The 18,727-nt window shown below is 41.8% G+C and overlaps 1 protein-coding gene across 1 annotated transcript in view; it reads left to right on the forward strand.

The window, feature by feature from the left end:
* LOC135463361 (sialin-like) overlaps positions 1 to 18,669 on the forward strand; it is a 37,703-nt gene extending 19,034 nt beyond the window's left edge. The window contains exons 4-10 of the mRNA XM_064740620.1: positions 2,793 to 2,904; positions 3,708 to 3,795; positions 4,910 to 5,005; positions 5,635 to 5,759; positions 11,357 to 11,506; positions 11,865 to 11,994; positions 18,530 to 18,669. Coding sequence (XP_064596690.1) covers positions 2,793 to 2,904; positions 3,708 to 3,795; positions 4,910 to 5,005; positions 5,635 to 5,759; positions 11,357 to 11,506; positions 11,865 to 11,994; positions 18,530 to 18,669 — 841 coding nt within the window. The remainder of the gene's footprint in view (positions 1 to 2,792; positions 2,905 to 3,707; positions 3,796 to 4,909; positions 5,006 to 5,634; positions 5,760 to 11,356; positions 11,507 to 11,864; positions 11,995 to 18,529) is intronic.
* Positions 18,670 to 18,727: the final 58 nt, after the last annotated feature.

An 18,727-nucleotide genomic window follows, 5' to 3' on the forward strand; every position in this document is an offset into this window, starting at 1 on the left:
AGCCTCTCACCAATGCGGTCGCTGTGAGTTCAAGTCCAGCTCATGATGGCTTCCTCTCCGGCCGTAAGTGGGAAGGTCTGCCAGCAACCTGCGGATGGTCGTGGGTTTCCCCCGGGCTGTGCCCGGTTTCCACCCACCATAATGCTGACCGCCGTCGTATAAGTGAAATATTCTTGAGTACGGCGTAAAACACCAATCAAAAAAAAAAAAAAAAAAAAAAAGAAATCCCCAGATCTTTCGTTTTTACCTCTTTCTATTTACAGAAATCCCCAGGTGTTTTGTTTTTGTCCATTTCTGTTTACAAAATCCCCAGATCTTTCGTTTTTACCTCTTTCTATTTACAGAAATCCCCAGGTGTTTTGTTTTTGTCTATTTCTGTTTACAAAATCCCCAGATCTTTCGTTGTTTTGCCTCTTTCTATTTATAGCAATCCCCAGGCGTTTTGTGTTGGTCTTCCTCTGTTTCATGGGAGTCCTGACCTACTTCGCACTTCGACTGAATCTTAGCGTTTGCTATTGTTGCCATGGTTACCACTCCACCCCAAAACGTTTCAGACAATGAGAGTTGCTTGAATTTCAGAAACATATCCTCCAAAGATGAAAAGGTTTGTGAAAAGTTTCTTACTTAATGGATCATAGTTACCATGTAGGGAATCACCAGTTTTAGGTGCACCTGTACATAAGTTAAAAAAGGTAAGAATTAAGTACATGTATATTAAATTATTTGTTTTCATTTTTTTCTTACTAGGAAATTGCACGTAAAAATATATTTTCTAGGCTGTGTTTTTGATACTCTATCTTCCAATTTTTTTTCATGTTTAAAGATGTACTAAAAATGGCGAGTATTTTCGCTATTGTACTTCATCTGAGATGATGATCTCACAGAAAATAGCTCGCCACGATATCGCTGAAATATTGCCGATATGGCGTTAAGCCATAATCATTCATTCACAGAAAATAGATATTTTCAAAAATCTCGAAAAATCTCTGCCTAAGATTGGGATTTATCCCCACCTTATGTAATGCAAGTGTCAAATCCGACATGAAGTCCGATAAAAGTGCGTTCCAAATCGATAATTGCGAGACAAACAAAATTATGACATATGTATAAAATAATACATAAAACGTAAACAAAACATGTAAGAGAGAAGCTGTCTTTCGATTTCACTGAGGTGTGGTAGACAGTCGATAATTAAGACATGGCACTTAATTCATATTTCACAAACTCTTAGTCAGTGAATAATTTTCATATCGAATACAAATGTGAGTATCTAGATAGCGCTTTGATTGCAACTGTTCATGAAAGCAGATTGTTGATGTAATAAATAGGAATGCTATACAGGCCTTAGCTTCGGGTTAAGCAGAACAGATCTTCCGAATTGTCAATCAAGAACACGGAATTGACCAGTCATAAGCAGTATTGTTGCATTCGGATGTTCCACATATTGGTTGCAAATGTTCAGTCTTTCTGTGACGTTATTACGTCATAATTGCTTCCACCGGCAATGGAATGAAAAGTAACGTTGTCAAGAGAAGTGGTGAGACATCGGGTATGTTGGACCCATCCATTAGATACGTCTACCTGTCCAGTACTCCATATGACTCCATAAAGCGGGCAAGTTCCACGAGGTCATTCCGGTTTGTGTTTTAGTTAAGGACTGAAGAAACAACCGTGTATCTAAGGTCGGAGATTAACCCATCATATTTAGGATGTGTATACTTTTATTGTGAAACGTCAAAAAGGATTTTTCTGATCCCTAAGGTTATTCACAATGAATAACACTACCTCTCTTTTTATGGAATTATTGATTATGCATTCACGAATAGGTTTTGCCAGGGTGGAGGGATGTCTGAGTATCTTTGGCACACCCCATTCTGACAAAACTAACATGGGAAGATAGGGAAAATAGGATAAAATTGGAAATGAGACCAATGGCAAGCCTGGCTAAAACCATGCTCACTCACAGAAATTTCTTCTCATATACTGAAGTCCTGGTACACAATTAGCAGCGTATTATGGCAGCAAAGGTTTGGTAGGGCAAGGGTTCTCTGCAAGTCCTGCTTGATTAGCTCCACCCTAACTCGCTATTATCAATGCAATATTCTCCAGAATAACAGTCAACCCAAATCTGATAAAAACAAATAACTTAACAGTTAAAAGATATAAACTATAAAAAGTACATACTTTATTATCACGTTGCATATATTTGATTTTTTTATTAGCGCGGTGCGCGAGACACGCTCGCTTATATGGAGGCGGTATATTATATGGAGAAAACCAGTGTTCTCGGAGTAAAACCACCCAACTTGGTCAAGTAATTAACGCACCTCCTTACTTCACCAATGAATAAAAACTGTCGGTATCATTCACAGGTAGGAGAGTTACTTGGGACGCAGAGGACCAAGGTTTGGTTTTAGGAGGTTACTATTACGGCTATCTCATCTCCCAATTCCCCGGGGTATCCTTGCACAAAGAATCGGAGGAAAGAGAGCATTTGGCCTAGGTCTTTCTGCCATGTCTGTCCTGACGCTGCTAACGCCTGAGATCTCTCGCCTACATGTCTACGGCCTCGTCGTGTTGAGGGCTCTTCTCGGACTGGCTGCGGTAAGTGGGCCTGTAATCTTTCGCCTACATGTCTACGGATTGGTCGTGCTGAGGGTTTCTCTGGGGCTGGCTGCGGTAAGTGTGTCTGTGATTTCATGTCTGTGTGTCTACGGTCTCGTCGTGCTGAGAACTTTTCTTGGACTGGCTGTGGTAAGTGGGCCTGTGATCTCATGTCTGTATGTCTACAGTTTGGTCGTGCTGAGAGCCTCTCTGGGGCTGGCTGCGGTAAGTGTGTCTGTGATCTCATATCAGCATGTGTACGGTCTGGTCGTGCTGGTGGCTTTTCTGGGACTGGCTGCGGTAAGTGGGCCTGTGATTTCTCGCCTACATGTCTACGGTTTGGTCGTGCTGGTGGCTTTTCTGGGGGAGGTTGTGGTATGTGTGTCTGTGATCTCTCGCCTACATGTCTACGGTTTGGTCGTGCTGGTGGCTTTTCTGGGGGAGGTTGTGGTAAGTGTGTCTGTGATCTCTCGCCTATATGTCTAAGGTCTGGTCGTGTTGGTGGCTTTTCTGGGGGAGGTTGTGGTATGTGTGTCTGTGATCTCATGTATACATGTCTGCGGTCTGAGACCTTTTCTATGACTGGCTTTAACTGTCCACATCTCCAAAAAGTAGAGTTTTTATTCATGACGACGCATTTAAATCCAATATCCCCCACCCCCACACCGCCCCACCCGACCCCCGCCCTCTCTCTCTCCTTTAACTTGGACTAAAAATTCTCTTTCCTTATTCAATAGGAAGTCACTAACAGTATGATTTGAAGTCCATATCCCAGCATACATGAGAGCTTAAGACACGATTCAACTAGTTGTTGCAGTTGGTCGTTGATGGACTTACGGCTTTGAATTGAACCGGTATACAGTATATGTAAAGACTAGAATACATCACCGGTTGAGCCGCGTCGTTATTTCGCATACACAAGCGCTTATGACAAAATACAACGGTCGCGCTTTGTAGAATTGCGTCTTGAGCTCCCGTGTATTCCGAGCTTTCGCCAAGAAACCATAGGACAAACAAGTAGTATCTAACATTTCATTTTATGCATGTTGACATCTTCCAGAATATAAGCTAGCGAATTAATGTTTATGACATTTTCCCTATAGGGCGTGGCATACCCGGGCATTCACGTGGTCCTGGCGAAGTGGTCCCCGTGTTCTGAGAAGAGCAGGTTGTCGGCCATTGTATTTGCCGGTGAGGTCGCTCAGTTAACGTCATAGTCGTCTTCTTAACAGTTTATTAATTTTATTTTTTCATATTTATACTTAATATCTATACAATTTTTATTTGTTTTATAATATTTATTTATGTTTGTTTATATTTATCTATGTTAATTTATTTTCAGTTTATTACGTATATTTTTTAATATTTGTATTTACTTTTATTTTCATATTTACTTTTTATCATCTATATTTACTTTTATTATTTCTATCCATGATTTATTTATAATTCCATCGGTGCATATCACCGTTTTAAAAATGTGCCCGTCTTTAAACCACAGGCGTTTGGCACATAATTGGCGACACTTCCCACATATAGCACACTGAGTATACTCGCAGAACAAGCTTAATGTGTACGCCATTTTGGTGAAGCCAGTAAACTTTATGTAAGACTATTGAAGCTGCCCAATCATTTATTTATTTTTTTGATTGGTGTTTTGCGACTTAGTCAACAATATTTCACGTATACGACGGCGGCCAGCAGTACGGCGGCCCGGCGAAAACCCATGATCATTCACACGTTGCTGAGAGAACTTGCCAAGTACGGCCAGAGAGGAAGCCAGCATGAGCTGCAAAGTCGTGTTAAACGTGACGCAGCTTAATAGTGTATCTGAAACAGGATTAGGAGCGTGCCCCTAACCATTGTTAGCGGTACATTGAAGTTGGTGTGCAGAGGGTGTGTCGGAATAAGAATTGTGTGTCGAGAAAGTTGTGACGAAGTTGCGGCACGCTTTGTGCCTGAAGCATGCCAGAATTGTTTGCGGCGAAGTTGTGGCACAACGTTAGCCAGAACATTGTTCATTTGTTACAGATTGCTGCAAGATTGCCGCAATCTATATAGTGTGCCGAAAAACTCATTTATTTGCGTGAAAAATCTGAAATGTTTATTTCGAGAGTGAGTAAGCTGTTTGCCGGAAGGATTTTTGTCTGAAAGAGTCATGCTGATCAGGTTTTAGTGTCTGTGCTGTAGTTGGTTATATTTATGAAGACCAGTTTCATGATTCATCTTGTTTAAGCCTACATTTGTCATGAGTTTGGCTTCCATCAGGGGATTGTCTATTCTTGTCACCGTCTCTGACGACTTCCAGGAACACAGCTTGGTTCCGTGGTGTCTCAGGCCGTGGCTGGTCTACTCTCAGATACCCACTTCCTCGGAGGATGGCCTTCTGTCTTCTACACCATGGGTAAATGTGTTTTCTTTGTCGTGTTCTGCTTTCGGTATGGGTAACGGCAATTTCTTTGTCATATGTTCTGTGTAAGGTATGGACACTACATTTTCCCCATGTGGTCTGTATACGCTATGGGCAACTGAATATTTTGAGGGGGGGGGGGGGTGCAAAATGATCTGTGAACGCTATGGGTTCTGTGAACGCTATGAACAGCTGACTGCATTTGTTAGGCAACTTTTGCTGACATTAATTTACCGATCATTTGTCTCACCATATTGCGGAGTTGCAAGTGGCATCTCTTTCCTTCACAACTCTTCGGATGCTGTGGAAAATATGATTAGAAAGAGCTCTATGACAGTTTTGGCAAGTCACATGATAGAGTGGGACGTTTTTACCTTTAGCGATAAAAGAGTTGCAATTTGAAACTATTAAAACCCAACAGATATACAAATGACGATTATTGGCTCACGTAATTTGGGACATTCATATCGTTGTCTTTGCAAAAAAATGTACCAAATAGTTTTTGACCCCCCCCCCCCCCCCATTATATGACAGTCCATACTTGATTCTTTGATTATATATCCTTGGAAAAACCTATAAAAGTGCAACCAGCAACGACTAAATATTATTATTCACTAAAACAGGCGTGTTTGGATGTGGCTTGGCTGTCATCTGGATGCTTGTCATCAGCGAGTCTCCAGGGGAACATCCAAACATTTCCGGTCAGGAGAGAGAATACATCGAGAAAACGGCGAAACCCATCTCGAAGGTAAGGCAATTAAAGTGTGAGGTTTTAACTTCAAACCATTTTACAGCTCGCCTTTTTTTCTACTGTTACGAGGCTAGCCTAGTTGTCCTATACTATATCTTTATTCCCTTCCTTTCGATTTTGGTTGGCAAAGGGCACACGTCACAGTCCGGCATTTGGATTCTGGTGACGTAAAAATACAGACAGAACGAATTTTCAACAGAAGCTGACAAATTGTAATTTTATAGCAGACGTGTCAATCAATTTACGCGGTCCTGCTTCACACTTGTAAAGATTAAAGAATGTCCATTATCCGTGTTAAAGATTTTTATTTGTAGCCATCTAACGACTACTTGTAACGCCATTACAATAATGGCGAGACCACACAGTGTGTTGTGGCGGACAGGCACGTATACATGTAGAGTTGTTATAAAAGCATGCATCGCGTCAACATGCGAAACATGGAAATCTATCATTACATCTCCAACTTCTGCAAATAACAGTCTATGAGCACTTCTCAGTCCAAGAGCCTCACTGGTTGCTTAATGTCTCTCCTTGGTCTAGCTGGACTGACTGTAGGAATGTCAGTGGTACTGGTCAGTTCGAGTTCAGTTGTCAGTTGCTTCTGATCGGAGGAATAGCATGTAGGTTGAAATGAGGAATCAGTCTGCTGTCTGATATCTGTCGCATTAGGTTTCTGATATTGCAGATGTTTAAATGGGTGGTTCTCAGCTTACTGTGAGTAGAGATCAGGGCTTGATGTCTGATTAACATATTGCAAATCACGGCTATTCCTTTAAACACTAAACCATTCCTTGTTCGCACAAGAAAGGGACGAGGGGCTATCTGACGAATAACAGTTCCTTTCTGTACCCAGGATTTCTGTTCCCTGATACGCATATTTGACCCAGGGCTCAATGGCAGTAGAGATCGGCCACCTGTGTCATGATACTGCTTCTGTTTCCTCCTCTGTTTCAATTTTCAACAGATTTTCAGATTTTCCAGCGTTTCTAAACAAATCTTTTTATGGGCAGATTTGAGCGAATGTTGACGATTCATTAACAACTGTGCTGGAGAACTTCAGTTCTCAAAAAGTGAACTACGGTACAGTCCAAGATATGGATCATCACCACTGTCACAGGATTTCTTTAGTACCCTCTTCACAATCTACACCGCTTTTTCTACTAGTCCATTAGACTGGGGGTACAATGGGCTGGATGTCGCATTGGTAGATTTCCACTCTCTAGAGAACTGTTTGAATTCACAAATGTTGTAGCATGGTCCATTGTCACTAACAACTTTATCTGGTATACCATGTCTGGCAAATACAGATTTTAATGCCTGGATCACTGGTTTACTTCAGGATCCACTGAGTTGAAAATCAACAGCAATTATGGAGGTTTTGTGTTCAACATAGCACAAATCGAAGGCAACGTTTTCCCAAGGCTGTACAGTTACTGGGTGTGGCAACAATGGTTCACTCTGCTGCTTTGTTCTCTATGTAATACATAGTTCATAGTATTTCACTACATTTTTCACTACAGTGTAACACTTCATGGGCTCTACGTTTACACTTTTCTTCGGCAAGGTGACCTTTGTGGATTTTTGTCAGCATAAGGTCACGCACTTTGATCAACTGGGATCACAATTCTAGTGTCTTTAAACACGAACCCGTCAGTGGTGGTCAGTTCATCCTTGTAATTACAAAATTGAGAGATCTCAGTTGGACGAGATTTTTTCGTTAGGGCATCCATCAAGAATCACTCTGACAAGAGTGACATCACAGTATCATTAGCTGTTTGAGTTCTGATGTCATCTAGTCGTTCCTCAGACACCTGTACATTTGACAGTCTGCCATCAGCATATGCTTGTGCATCAGCCTCTGCACTGCTGTACTTTCTGTTTGTTGTAAGCTCCAGATAAAGCATCTGTTGTAAACATCAGCTTTCCAGGTGTACAATACATAGATAAATATAAGCGTCATGTCCGACTTTCATATACCATTCCTAGTCCGTAAAAGGCGTTTCAAGTCGATAATCGCAAGATCCATTTCCTAAACGTTACACTAGACTCCCAAAGACAAGGTATGTAAGAAATTATACAAATAAGAAATAAAGCCGGTAACACACAAGAGAGAAGCGGTCATCAGTTTTCAATGATGCCGGGCATCATACTTTCGCAATCGCAGTCGGAATCGTTGTAGTTTTTGAGGGTACTCAGTCAGTCCCTTTTTGAATATGGCTTCTAAGGGCTTGTGATTTGTTTCAATTTCAACAGCCTGGCCATGTACTAAGACTGAAATGTACTGAGGAAAATGTTCACATGCATAAGTAATGGCAAGAGTTTCTTTTTCAATTTGTGCATGTCTACACTCAGCTTGTGTCACAGCCCGGATGCATAGGCAATTGGCAACCACAAGTTGTCGTCATGTCTTTGTAAGAGTACATCACCAATTCCATTCTTACTTGCACTAACTGATACTTTGACTGGTTTCGTCTGGTCATAAAATTGTAACAGAGGCTCACGGGAAATGGCTTCTTTAAGACCTTCCGGGTCATCTCCTGTTCATCTGTCCAGTCCCACTGTATGGTTTTGTTCAGGAGCTTACGCAGTGGTGCAGTTCTTGCTGACAAGTCTGGAATGTAACCACCATGATAATTTATTATGCCTATAAAACGCTGTATATTCTTCTTACATTCAGATCTGGCAAAGGCATTGATGGCTTTTCTTAGGGTCACGTCTGAGTCCATTGTTTGAGATTGTATCACCTCACACAGTATAGACATTTGGTTGGACTGAGTTTCAGGTTATTGTCTCTGGCAATTTTCAACACCTGTCTTACGTGGTTATCTTGTGGCTCTTTCTCATTTGTACAAATAATGGCATCATCTATGCATGTATCGACTCCATCAGCAAAAATCGAGTGTATCTGTCGATGATAAATTTCCGGGGCGGTGGAGATACTAAATGGTAATCTCAAATAGGGATATCGTCCAAATGGTGTATTGAACGTACATAGCCTAGACCTTTCCTCATCAAGAGGTATCTGCCAGAATCCTCTAGAAGCATTCAGTTGTGTGAAGTAACGAGCATCGGCAAACTTGGACATTACTTCATCTCTGGTGGGTTAATTTTAGTCCTCTCTCAAGATGACTTTGTTCAAATTTTGTAGGGTCCAAGGATGTGCGTAACTTTCCATTAGGCTTGTTAACTACAACCGTTGAACTCACCCATCCTGTAGGTTCACTTATTTTTGTAATTACATTTATTTGCTCTGTTTGTTCATGTACCCCTTTCACCTGGGGCTATTGGGATTTTACGACATGCTTCTACCACAGGGGTGCAGCTTTCTCTCAGCTTTGTGTTGACTTTAGCTTTCAATCATCCAACTTCCTGAAACAACTCTGGAAATTCTGAAAACACATTAGTTTCATGGTTTGGCATTGACAGCAAACACTCGTTTAATTAGTTTAATCATACTGTCTCTCGTTTTCCTGTCTGATATTGGCTGAACATCCCCTGTGCTGATAATAAAGATAATAATAAGTCCCTCTTATCAGTCCCTAGTGTTCAATAGCTGGTACACATTGTCCAATAGCTGGTATTTCACTACCATGAAATGTAATTAGTTAAATACAGATTTGGGCAAAATATTCACATCTGAACCAGTGTTCAACTTAAGATGAACGACAATGGTACAATCCATGGCTCCATGCTTGACTGGGAGTCTATTTTATCAGCAAAACCCGTTGACTGAGTAGACTCTGTACAATCCTTATTTCGAGAGCTGTTTTCAACAACATGAACTTTTTTGGTTTTGACACATTTTCTGAAAATATCCAATATTCGAACACCGATTACGTTTGTCCATGTGCTGAGCACTTTCCACGTACAGCTTGGAGATATCCACATGGGCTACATTTGAAGCCATTATGTTTTCCCTCCTTTGATTTGTGTGTTTATATGTTTTATTTTCAGTGTTACTTACACCACTTTTATATGTCTGTCCTTTCTGTTTACCTTTGTGCTTGCTGACTGCATGGCTGACTTATCGTCATCCGTCATAACTTTCAGCTCATTACTGGCAGTTTCAGATGCTCTGCGTGACGATATAGCCTTATCAAAGGTTAAATGTGCCTCACTTAACAGTCTTATCCTTGTCTCTTCAGAGTTAATTCCCTCTGTAGTTCTTTTCTTCAGGATACTGTCTGTTAAAAGACTGCACTCAAAATTCTTTATGAGTAGCTATACCCACAATCCTTAATGAGAAGCCTAATGAATGTCAAGAAACTATCAAATGGGTTACCTGGTCGCTGAACGCGATGGCCCAGTTTATGCCTCTCAAATGTGGCGTTTTTCTTCGGCATGCAGTGTTCTGCGAAATTTCACCATCAAAGATTCTATTTGATCACTCTCGTCTTCTGTAAACGTGAATACATTGTACACTTCAATGGCATTTGTGCCGGCAAGAGTCAAGAATGTTGCACATTGTAAAACTTCAGCTTTTTTCGATTTCTCTGACATTATCATGTACAACCTATAATGCTGCAAATTCTCCGATACATTTCTGTTGAGATTCAGAGGTTTCGGTGTTGGCAAGCCGTCTTGACTAATGTTGCACTATGCAGAAATTTCTGTGCTCCGCTGTTGTCATCATGTAATGATTAAAGACTGCCCTTTATCAGTGTTAAGGATGTTTACTGGAGTCATCAACAAGTACTTCAAGCCACTCGACAGACAAAATGAAATAAATGTTTTGAAAACATTTGTTCATGTAAGTGCACGATGTCCCTCCCTATTGCCGGGAGAACGTTGTCTAGTGTTTCCGCGAACATGGGATATTACTTTGTGAATGTGGCGTTGCTTGAGCCCGTTGTCCTGGCACATCAGGTTTTTGGAAATGTCCTATGACCATGTACTGTCCAATGAAAAACGAAATCATTCTATAAAGCTTAAACCGGAAGTTTTGAGATCAAATTCTTGTCGCTAAAGGTAAAAAAAGTCCTACATTACAATGTTTAGCAAACTTTTGTTAACATCAATTTACTGATCACCTGTGTCATCGTGTTTTGGGGGCAAAAAGGACATCACTTTCCTTAAGGAACTTACGAAGTCCACGAACACTCAGCTCTTCAATTTTCTCTGTCGTTTATTTATTTATTTATTTGATTGGTGTTTTACGCCGTACTCAAGAACATGTCACTTATACAACGGCGGCCAGCATTATGGTGGGTGGAAACCGGGCAGAGCCCGAGGGAAACGCACGACCATCCGCAGGCTGCTTGCAAACCTTTCTACATACAGCCGGAGAGGACGCCATCATGAACTGGACTTGAACTCACAGCCAACGCATTGGTGAGAGACTCTTGGGTCATTACGCTGCGCTAGCGCGCTAACCAACTGAGCCACGGAGGCCCCTCTGTCGTTTAACTACTCCAAAAAACTTTCTGTGAAACTTTTTAGACCCCCGTGTTATGGTATATGTTATTAAAAATAGTTACCTAACATTTCTGAAAGATCACATGATGCTGTAAGACTTTTTTTACCTTTAGCGACAAAAGAGTTCGAACTGGAAAGTCCCTGACTATGGTTAATGATACTTGACGATTCACTTACAGAAACTGAAGACGCCGTGGGGGTCTCTGCTGAGATCTGTACCCTTCTGGGCTATCGGTATCACCCGTCTCTGTAACCTCTGGGGAATGTTCACACTATTTTCCTATCTCCCCAGATACATAGAACAGGTGCTACATTTTGACACCAAAGAGGTAAGCTTGAGTGTAGAATAGATTTATTTATTCCATATTGTTACCTGGACAAAGCTTCCCTGGTTCATTCATGTGGCCTTAAATGTATTCTCCTCACCTGTTTTAGAAGGCCTCCTCAGTTTCACTCACGGCCATAGCGGTCGGGGTGGGGAATGTGAGGGAGGGGGAAAAAGTTACTTCAATATGTTTCAAGTATTAGCATCCGTTTGTATCTGTTGGTATATCCTGTTATTGCCCCAAAGGGGATTAGAAAGTGCCCACTCGTAATACCCATTAAATGAATAAATAAATACAGTAGACTACTTTGATTTTTAAAACCATTTTTTACCCGTACCTTGATTTTCTCCTCATTTTTCAGAATGGCCTCCTCTCCGCCCTGCCGTATCTTGCCTGCTGGATGTTTATTATGGTAGCAGGGTTCTTGTCTGACTCCCTCAGAAAAAAACACATGTCGACAAAAAATGTGAGAAAGTTGATGACTACTGCAGGTTAGTGAAAGCTTGGGATATTGCCCATATAATGCAATATCCCGGTTCACAACGTGGATTTCATTCAAAATGACAGGACTTATACGTGAACAGGAGTCTATTCGATAACCTGCAAATATCGCTCTACAGGGTGACTTCGCGTTACAAGACTGATACGCCGAAAGCTTCTCTTTCTGAGTATTGGGTGAGCGGGTCAGGTCAAAGTGGTTAAGGCACTTGCCTTTCAGTCACAGGGACACATGGGGTCCGGCTTCAAAAACAGGCCTTGGACAGCGAATTTTGTAAATTTCCCTTCTCACTGTTCTTGGGGCCATTGTTATCAGAAGCTGTCAACGACGCTCGTGTGGCCGTTTGCGCAGTATTCTTTGGTCAGTGTTCCTTGAATAGCTGTACGTCACGCATGAATAATAAATGAATTTTTTTAGCCTATATGTAGTTTCTTTTTTTTTAGTTTTGAGTCCGTATTCATCACTATTTCAGACGTTACATCAGACAAAAAACAAACAGACCAAGAAAGTCCGGACGGATCGCAATTGTACATTGACTTAATTTTCAGGTCTTGTTGTTGTTGCACCGATATCGCCAATATTCATAGAACACTAATAATATAATTATCGTTATAGGTATGGTTACTCCCGCCGCCTTACTGGTTGCTGTTAGCTACACCGGATGTGACGTCACAGTTAATATTTTGCTTCTCACTCTGGCCGTTGGATTTTCTGGATTGTCTTTCTCTGGTTACTATGTCAACCATCTGGATATTGCACCGAGATTTTCAGGTAAACAACAATAGTTCTGGTTACCATGTCAACACCTGGACATTGCGTCGAGATTCTCAGGTAAACGACAACAGCAATCTTGGTTACTATGTAAACAGCCTGGACACTGAGTTTAGATTCTCAAGCAAACAATTAGAAGCTAGTCCTTTAAGAAGGTTACTTTCCCGATAGGAATTAAGAACCACTTTACTTAAAGTGAATGCATCAAGTCAAAAATAATATGTGTCTGAAATGAAAGATTTATTTATTCATTTATTTATTTGATTGGTGTTTTACGCCGTACTCAAGAATATTTCACTTACAAGACGGCGATCAGCATATGGTAGGAGGAAACCGGACAGAGCCCGGGTGAAAACCCACGCTCATCTGAAGGTTGCTGTCAGACCTGAAATGAAAGATAGCATGGAACTGTGTCCATAAATGCTTCAAATTTTTTATACATTTTTTCACCGAGAAATTCCCCGCAAAAACAATTCTTTTCTAAGGCTGGTTTTTGAGATCATAACTTCTAAAGTTTTTTCACATTATTTTGATCACCTAAATTCATTCAAACTTATTAGAATCGTCTCAAGGGATGTCATCAGAGAGGATTTTACAGAAAACAACTGCTTTCGAGATGGTCCGTAGGCACATGAGGGAAGCTCAATATGAAGTTATGTCACGCCACATTAATCAAACATGGCCCGAAAAGGCCACCATATTTTATCCTAATTTTTACACCGCATCAAACACACTAAAAAAATAATGAAAATAGTTTTTGATACGGTTTTGCGGTGGGGTCTTTGGATAGCAGTGAATTTATCACATCGTTTATATTCACTTTAATAGATTAATTAATACACAATTCAAATACTGACTAGCCATCAGACACCGGTTTCGATCGGTAAATTTCATAGACATCAGTAAAAATAAGCTCAAAAGCTCGATTTCTCTCTATTGACTAATACTAGCATCTGTCTACTTTTTTCTTGTCAGTTTTCTTATCATAGTTCAAGTGTTCTCTTTGTGGCCTTTTTTTTTGCCCATGTCAGTTACATAGTTCATGACCACTGATGTCTCTCAGGTGTCATGTATTCTCTATGGCCTCTGTTTTTGCCCATATCAGTTATACAGTTCATTATAACTGATGTCTCTCTGTTGTCAGGTGTTCTCTGTGACCTTTCTTTTTGTCCGTCTCAGCTACATAGTTCTCGGTCACTGATGTCTCTCTGTTGCCAGGTGTTCTCTGTGCCTTTCTTTTTTGTCCATGCCAGATACACAGTCCGGGACAACTGATGTCCCTCTTGTGTCAGCTGTTCTTTATGACCTCTGTTTTTGTCCGTGTCAGCTTCATAGTTCTTGACCACTGATGTCTCTCTGCTGTCAGTTGTTCTCTGTGGCCTTTCTTTTTGTCCGTGTCAGCTACATAGTTCGCGGTCACTGATGTCTCTCTGTTGCCAGGTGTTCTCTATGGCCTTTCTTTTTGTCCATGCCAGATACATAGTCCATGACAACTGATGTCCCTCTTGTATCAGCTGTTCTTTATGGCCGCTGTTTTTGTCCGTGTCAGCTACATAGTTCTTGACCACTGATGTCTCTCTGTTGTCAGGTGTTCTCTACGGTCTCTCTTTTTGTCCATGCCAGATACATAGTCCATGACAACTGATGTCCCTCTTGTGTCAGCTGTTCTTTATGGCCTGTCCCTTTGTTTATGTCAGTAACACAGTCCGTGACCACTGAAGTCGTCAGGTGTTCTTTATAGCACCCATTTTGCCCAGGTCAGTTACTGATGATCACTGATGTCTCTCAGGTGTCAAGTGTTCTCTGTGGCCTTTCTTTTTGTCCGTGTCACCTACATAGTTCTTGACCACTGATGTCTCTCAGGTGTCAAGTCTTCTCTGTGGCCTTTTTTTGGTCAGTGTCAGCTACATAGTTCATGACCACTGATGTCTCTCTATTGGCAGGTGTTCTCTATGGCCTTTCTTTTTGCCCATGTCTGTTACATAGTTCATGACCCAATGATGTCTCTCTGTTGTCAGGTGTTCTCTATGGTCTCTCTCTTGTTTATGTCACTTGCACAGTTCATGACCACTGATGTCTCTCAGGTGTCATGTGTCCTCTGTGGTCTTTCTTTTTGTCCGTGTCACCTACATAGTTCTTGGCCACTGATATCTCTCAGGTATCATGTGTCCTCTATGGCCTTTCTTTTTGTCCGTGTCACCTACATAGTCCTTGACCACTGATGTCTCTCAGGTGCCATGTGTCCTCTATGGCCTTTCTTTTTGTCTGTGTCACCTACATAGTCCTTGACCACTGATGTCTCTATGTTGTCAGGTGTTCGCTATGGTCTCTCTTTTGTCTATGTCCCTTGCACAGTTCATGACCACTGATGTCTCTCTGTTGTCAGGCGTTCTCTATGGTCTCTCTTTTGTTTATGTCACTTGCACAGTTCATGACCATTTATGTCTCTCTGTTGTCAGGTGTTCTCTGTGGCCTTTCTTTTTGTCCGTGTCACTTGCACAGTTCATGACCACTGATGTTATCTCTGTTGTCAGGTATTCTCTGTGGCCTTTCTTTTTGCCCATATCAGTTACATAGTTTATGACCCAGTGATGTTTGTCTGTTGTCAGGTATTCTCTATGGTCTCTCTTTTGTCTATGTCAGTTACATAGTTCATGACCCACTGATGCCTCTCTGTTGTTAGGTGTTCTCTGTGGTCTTTCGTTTTGCTCATGTCGGTTATATAGTCATGACCACTGATGTCTCTCAGGTGTCATGTGTCTATGGCCTTTCTTTTTGTCCGTGTCACCTACATAGTCCTTGGCCACTGATATCTCTCAGGTATCATGTGTCCTCTATGGCCTTTCTTTTTGTCCGTGTCACCTACATAGTTCTTGACCCCTGATGTCTCTCAGGTGTCATGTGTCCTTTATGGCCTTTCTTTTTGTCCGTGTCACCTACATAGTCCTTGACCACTGATGTCTCTCTGTTGTCAGGTGTTCGCTATGGTCTCTCTTTTGTCTATGTCCCTTGCACAGTTCATGACCACTGATGTCTCTCTGTTGTCATGCGTTCTCTGTGGCCTTTTTTTGGTCCGTGTCAGCTACATAATTCTTGGCCACTGATGTCTCTCTGCTGCCAGGCGTTCTCTATGGTCTCTCTTTTGTTTATGTCACTTGCACAGTTCATGACCATTGATGTCTCTCTGTTGTCAGGCGTTCTCTGTGGCCTTTCTTTTTGTCCGTGTCACTTGCACAGTTCATGACCACTGATGTTATCTCTGTTGTCAGGTATTCTCTGTGGCCTTTCTTTTTGCCCATATCAGTTACATAGTTCATGACCCAGTGATGTTTGTCTGTTGTCAGGTATTCTCTATGGTCTCTCTTTTGTCTATGTCAGTTACATAGTTCATGACCCACTGATGCCTCTCTGTTGTTAGGTGTTCTCTGTGGTCTTTCGTTTTGCTCATGTCGGTTATATAGTCATGACCACTGATGTCTCTCAGGTGTCATGTGTCTATGGCCTTTCTTTTTGTCCGTGTCACCTACATAGTCCTTGACCACTGATGTCTCTCAGGTGCCATGTGTCCTCTATGGCCTTTCTTTTTGTCCGTGTCACCTACATAGTCCTTGACCACTGATGTCTCTCTGTTGTCAGGTGTTCGCTATGGTCTCTCTTTTGTCTATGTCCCTTGCACAGTTCATGACCACTGATGTCTCTCTGTTGTCATGTGTCCTCTGTGGCCTTTTTTTTGTCCGTGTCACCTACATAGTCCTTGACCACTGATGTCTCTCAGGTGCCATGTGTCCTCTATGGCCTTTCTTTTTGTCCGTGTCACCTACATAGTCCTTGACCACTGATGTCTCTCAGGTGTCATGTGTCCTCTGTGGCCTCTCTTTTTGTCCGTGTCACCTTCATAGTTCTTGACCCCTGATGTCTCTCTGTTGTCAGGTGTTCGCTATGGTCTCTCTTTTGTCTATGTCCCTTGCACAGTTCATGACCACTGATGTCTCTCTGTTGTCAGGCGTTCTCTGTGGCCTTTTTTTGGTCCGTGTCAGCTACATAATTCTTGGCCACTGATGTCTCTCTGTTGTCAGGCGTTCTCTATGGTCTCTCTTTTGTTTATGTCACTTGCACAGTTCATGACCATTGATGTCTCTCTGTTGTCAGGCGTTCTCTGTGGCCTTTCTTTTCGTCCGTGTCACTTGCACAGTTCATGACCACTGATGTTATCTCTGTTGTCAGGTACATAGTTCATGACCCAGTGATGTTTGTCTGTTGTCAGGTATTCTCTATGGTCTCTCTTTTGTCTATGTCAGTTACATAGTTCATGACCCACTGATGCCTCTCTGTTGTTAGGTGTTCTCTGTGGTCTTTCGTTTTGCTCATGTCGGTTATATAGTCATGACCACTGATGTCTCTCAGGTGTCATGTGTCTATGGCCTTTCTTTTTGTCCGTGTCACCTACATAGTCCTTGGCCACTGATATCTCTCAGGTATCATGTGTCCTCTATGGCCTTTCTTTTTGTCCGTGTCACCTACATAGTCCTTGACCACTGATGTCTCTCAGGTGTCATGTGTCCTCTGTGGCCTTTCTTTTTGTCCGTGTCACCTTCATAGTTCTTGACCCCTGATGTCTCTCTGTTGTCAGGTGTTCGCTATGGTCTCTCTTTTGTCTATGTCCCTTGCACAGTTCATGACCACTGATGTCTCTCTGTTGTCAGGCGTTCTCTGTGGCCTTTCTTTTCGTCCGTGTCACTTGCACAGTTCATGACCACTGATGTTATCTCTGTTGTCAGGTGTTCTCTGTGGCCTTTCTTTTTGCCCATATCAGTTACACAGTTCATGACCCAGTGATGTTTGTCTGTTGTCAGGTATTCTCTATGGTCTCTCTTTTGTCTATGTCAGTTACATAGTTCATGACCCACTGATGCCTCTCTGTTGTCAGGTGTTCTCTGTGGTCTTTCGTTTTGCTCATGTCGGTTATATAGTCATGACCACTGATGTCTCTCTTTTGTCAGGTGTTCTCTGTGTTCTTTCGTTTTGTCCGTGTCAGCTACATAGTTCTTGACCACTGATGTCTCTCTATTGCCAGGTGTTCTCTATGGCAACTCTGTGGGCTACATATTTCATGGCCACTGGTGTGCGTCTGTTGTCAGGTGTTCTCTGTGACCTTCCTTTTTGTCCATGTCAGTTACATAGTCCATGACAATTGATGTCTCTCTTGTGTTAGGTGTTCTTCATGACCTCTGTTTTTATCCATGTATGTTATATAGTTCATGACCACTGATGTTTGTCTGTTGTCGGGTGTTCTCTACGGTCTCTCTTTTTGTCTATGTCAGTTACACAGTCCGTGACCATTGATGTCCCTCTGCTGTCACGTGTTATCTGTGGCCTGTCTTTTTGCCCATGTCAGTTACATAGTTCATGACCACTCAAGTTTTTCTGTCGCCAGGTGTTCTTTATAGCATCTCTTTTATTGCATGTTAGTTACGCAGTTCATGATCACTGATGTCTCTCTGTTGTCAGGTGTTCTCTATGATCTCCCTTTTGTCTATGTCACTTGCACAGTTCATGACATGTGTTCTCTATGGCCTTTCTTTTTGACCTTGTCAGTTACATAGTTCATGACCCACTGATGTCCCTCTGTTGTCAGGTGTTCTCCATGGTCTCTTTTTTGACCGTGTCAGTTACTTAGTTCATGATCACTGATGTCTCTCAGTTCATGATCACTGATGTCTCTCTGTTCATGATCACTGATGTCTCTCTGTTGCCAGGTGTTCTTTATGGCCTAAGCAATGGAGCTGCCTCTGTTTCTGGATTCGTTGCGCCTTACCTAGTCGGCTACATCTTGGAAGAAAAGGTGAATGTCCTTAAAATCTCATTTTGGAAATTTGTGAAAATGTTCGTCCCCTGATGTGTGTGATGTCCACTAGTTTCTTACATAAAGCGATATTTCAACTGTTGTTTTCAAG

Source organism: Liolophura sinensis, chromosome 3, assembly GCF_032854445.1.
Source record: "Liolophura sinensis isolate JHLJ2023 chromosome 3, CUHK_Ljap_v2, whole genome shotgun sequence".
Lineage (NCBI taxonomy): Eukaryota > Metazoa > Mollusca > Polyplacophora > Chitonida > Chitonidae > Liolophura > Liolophura sinensis.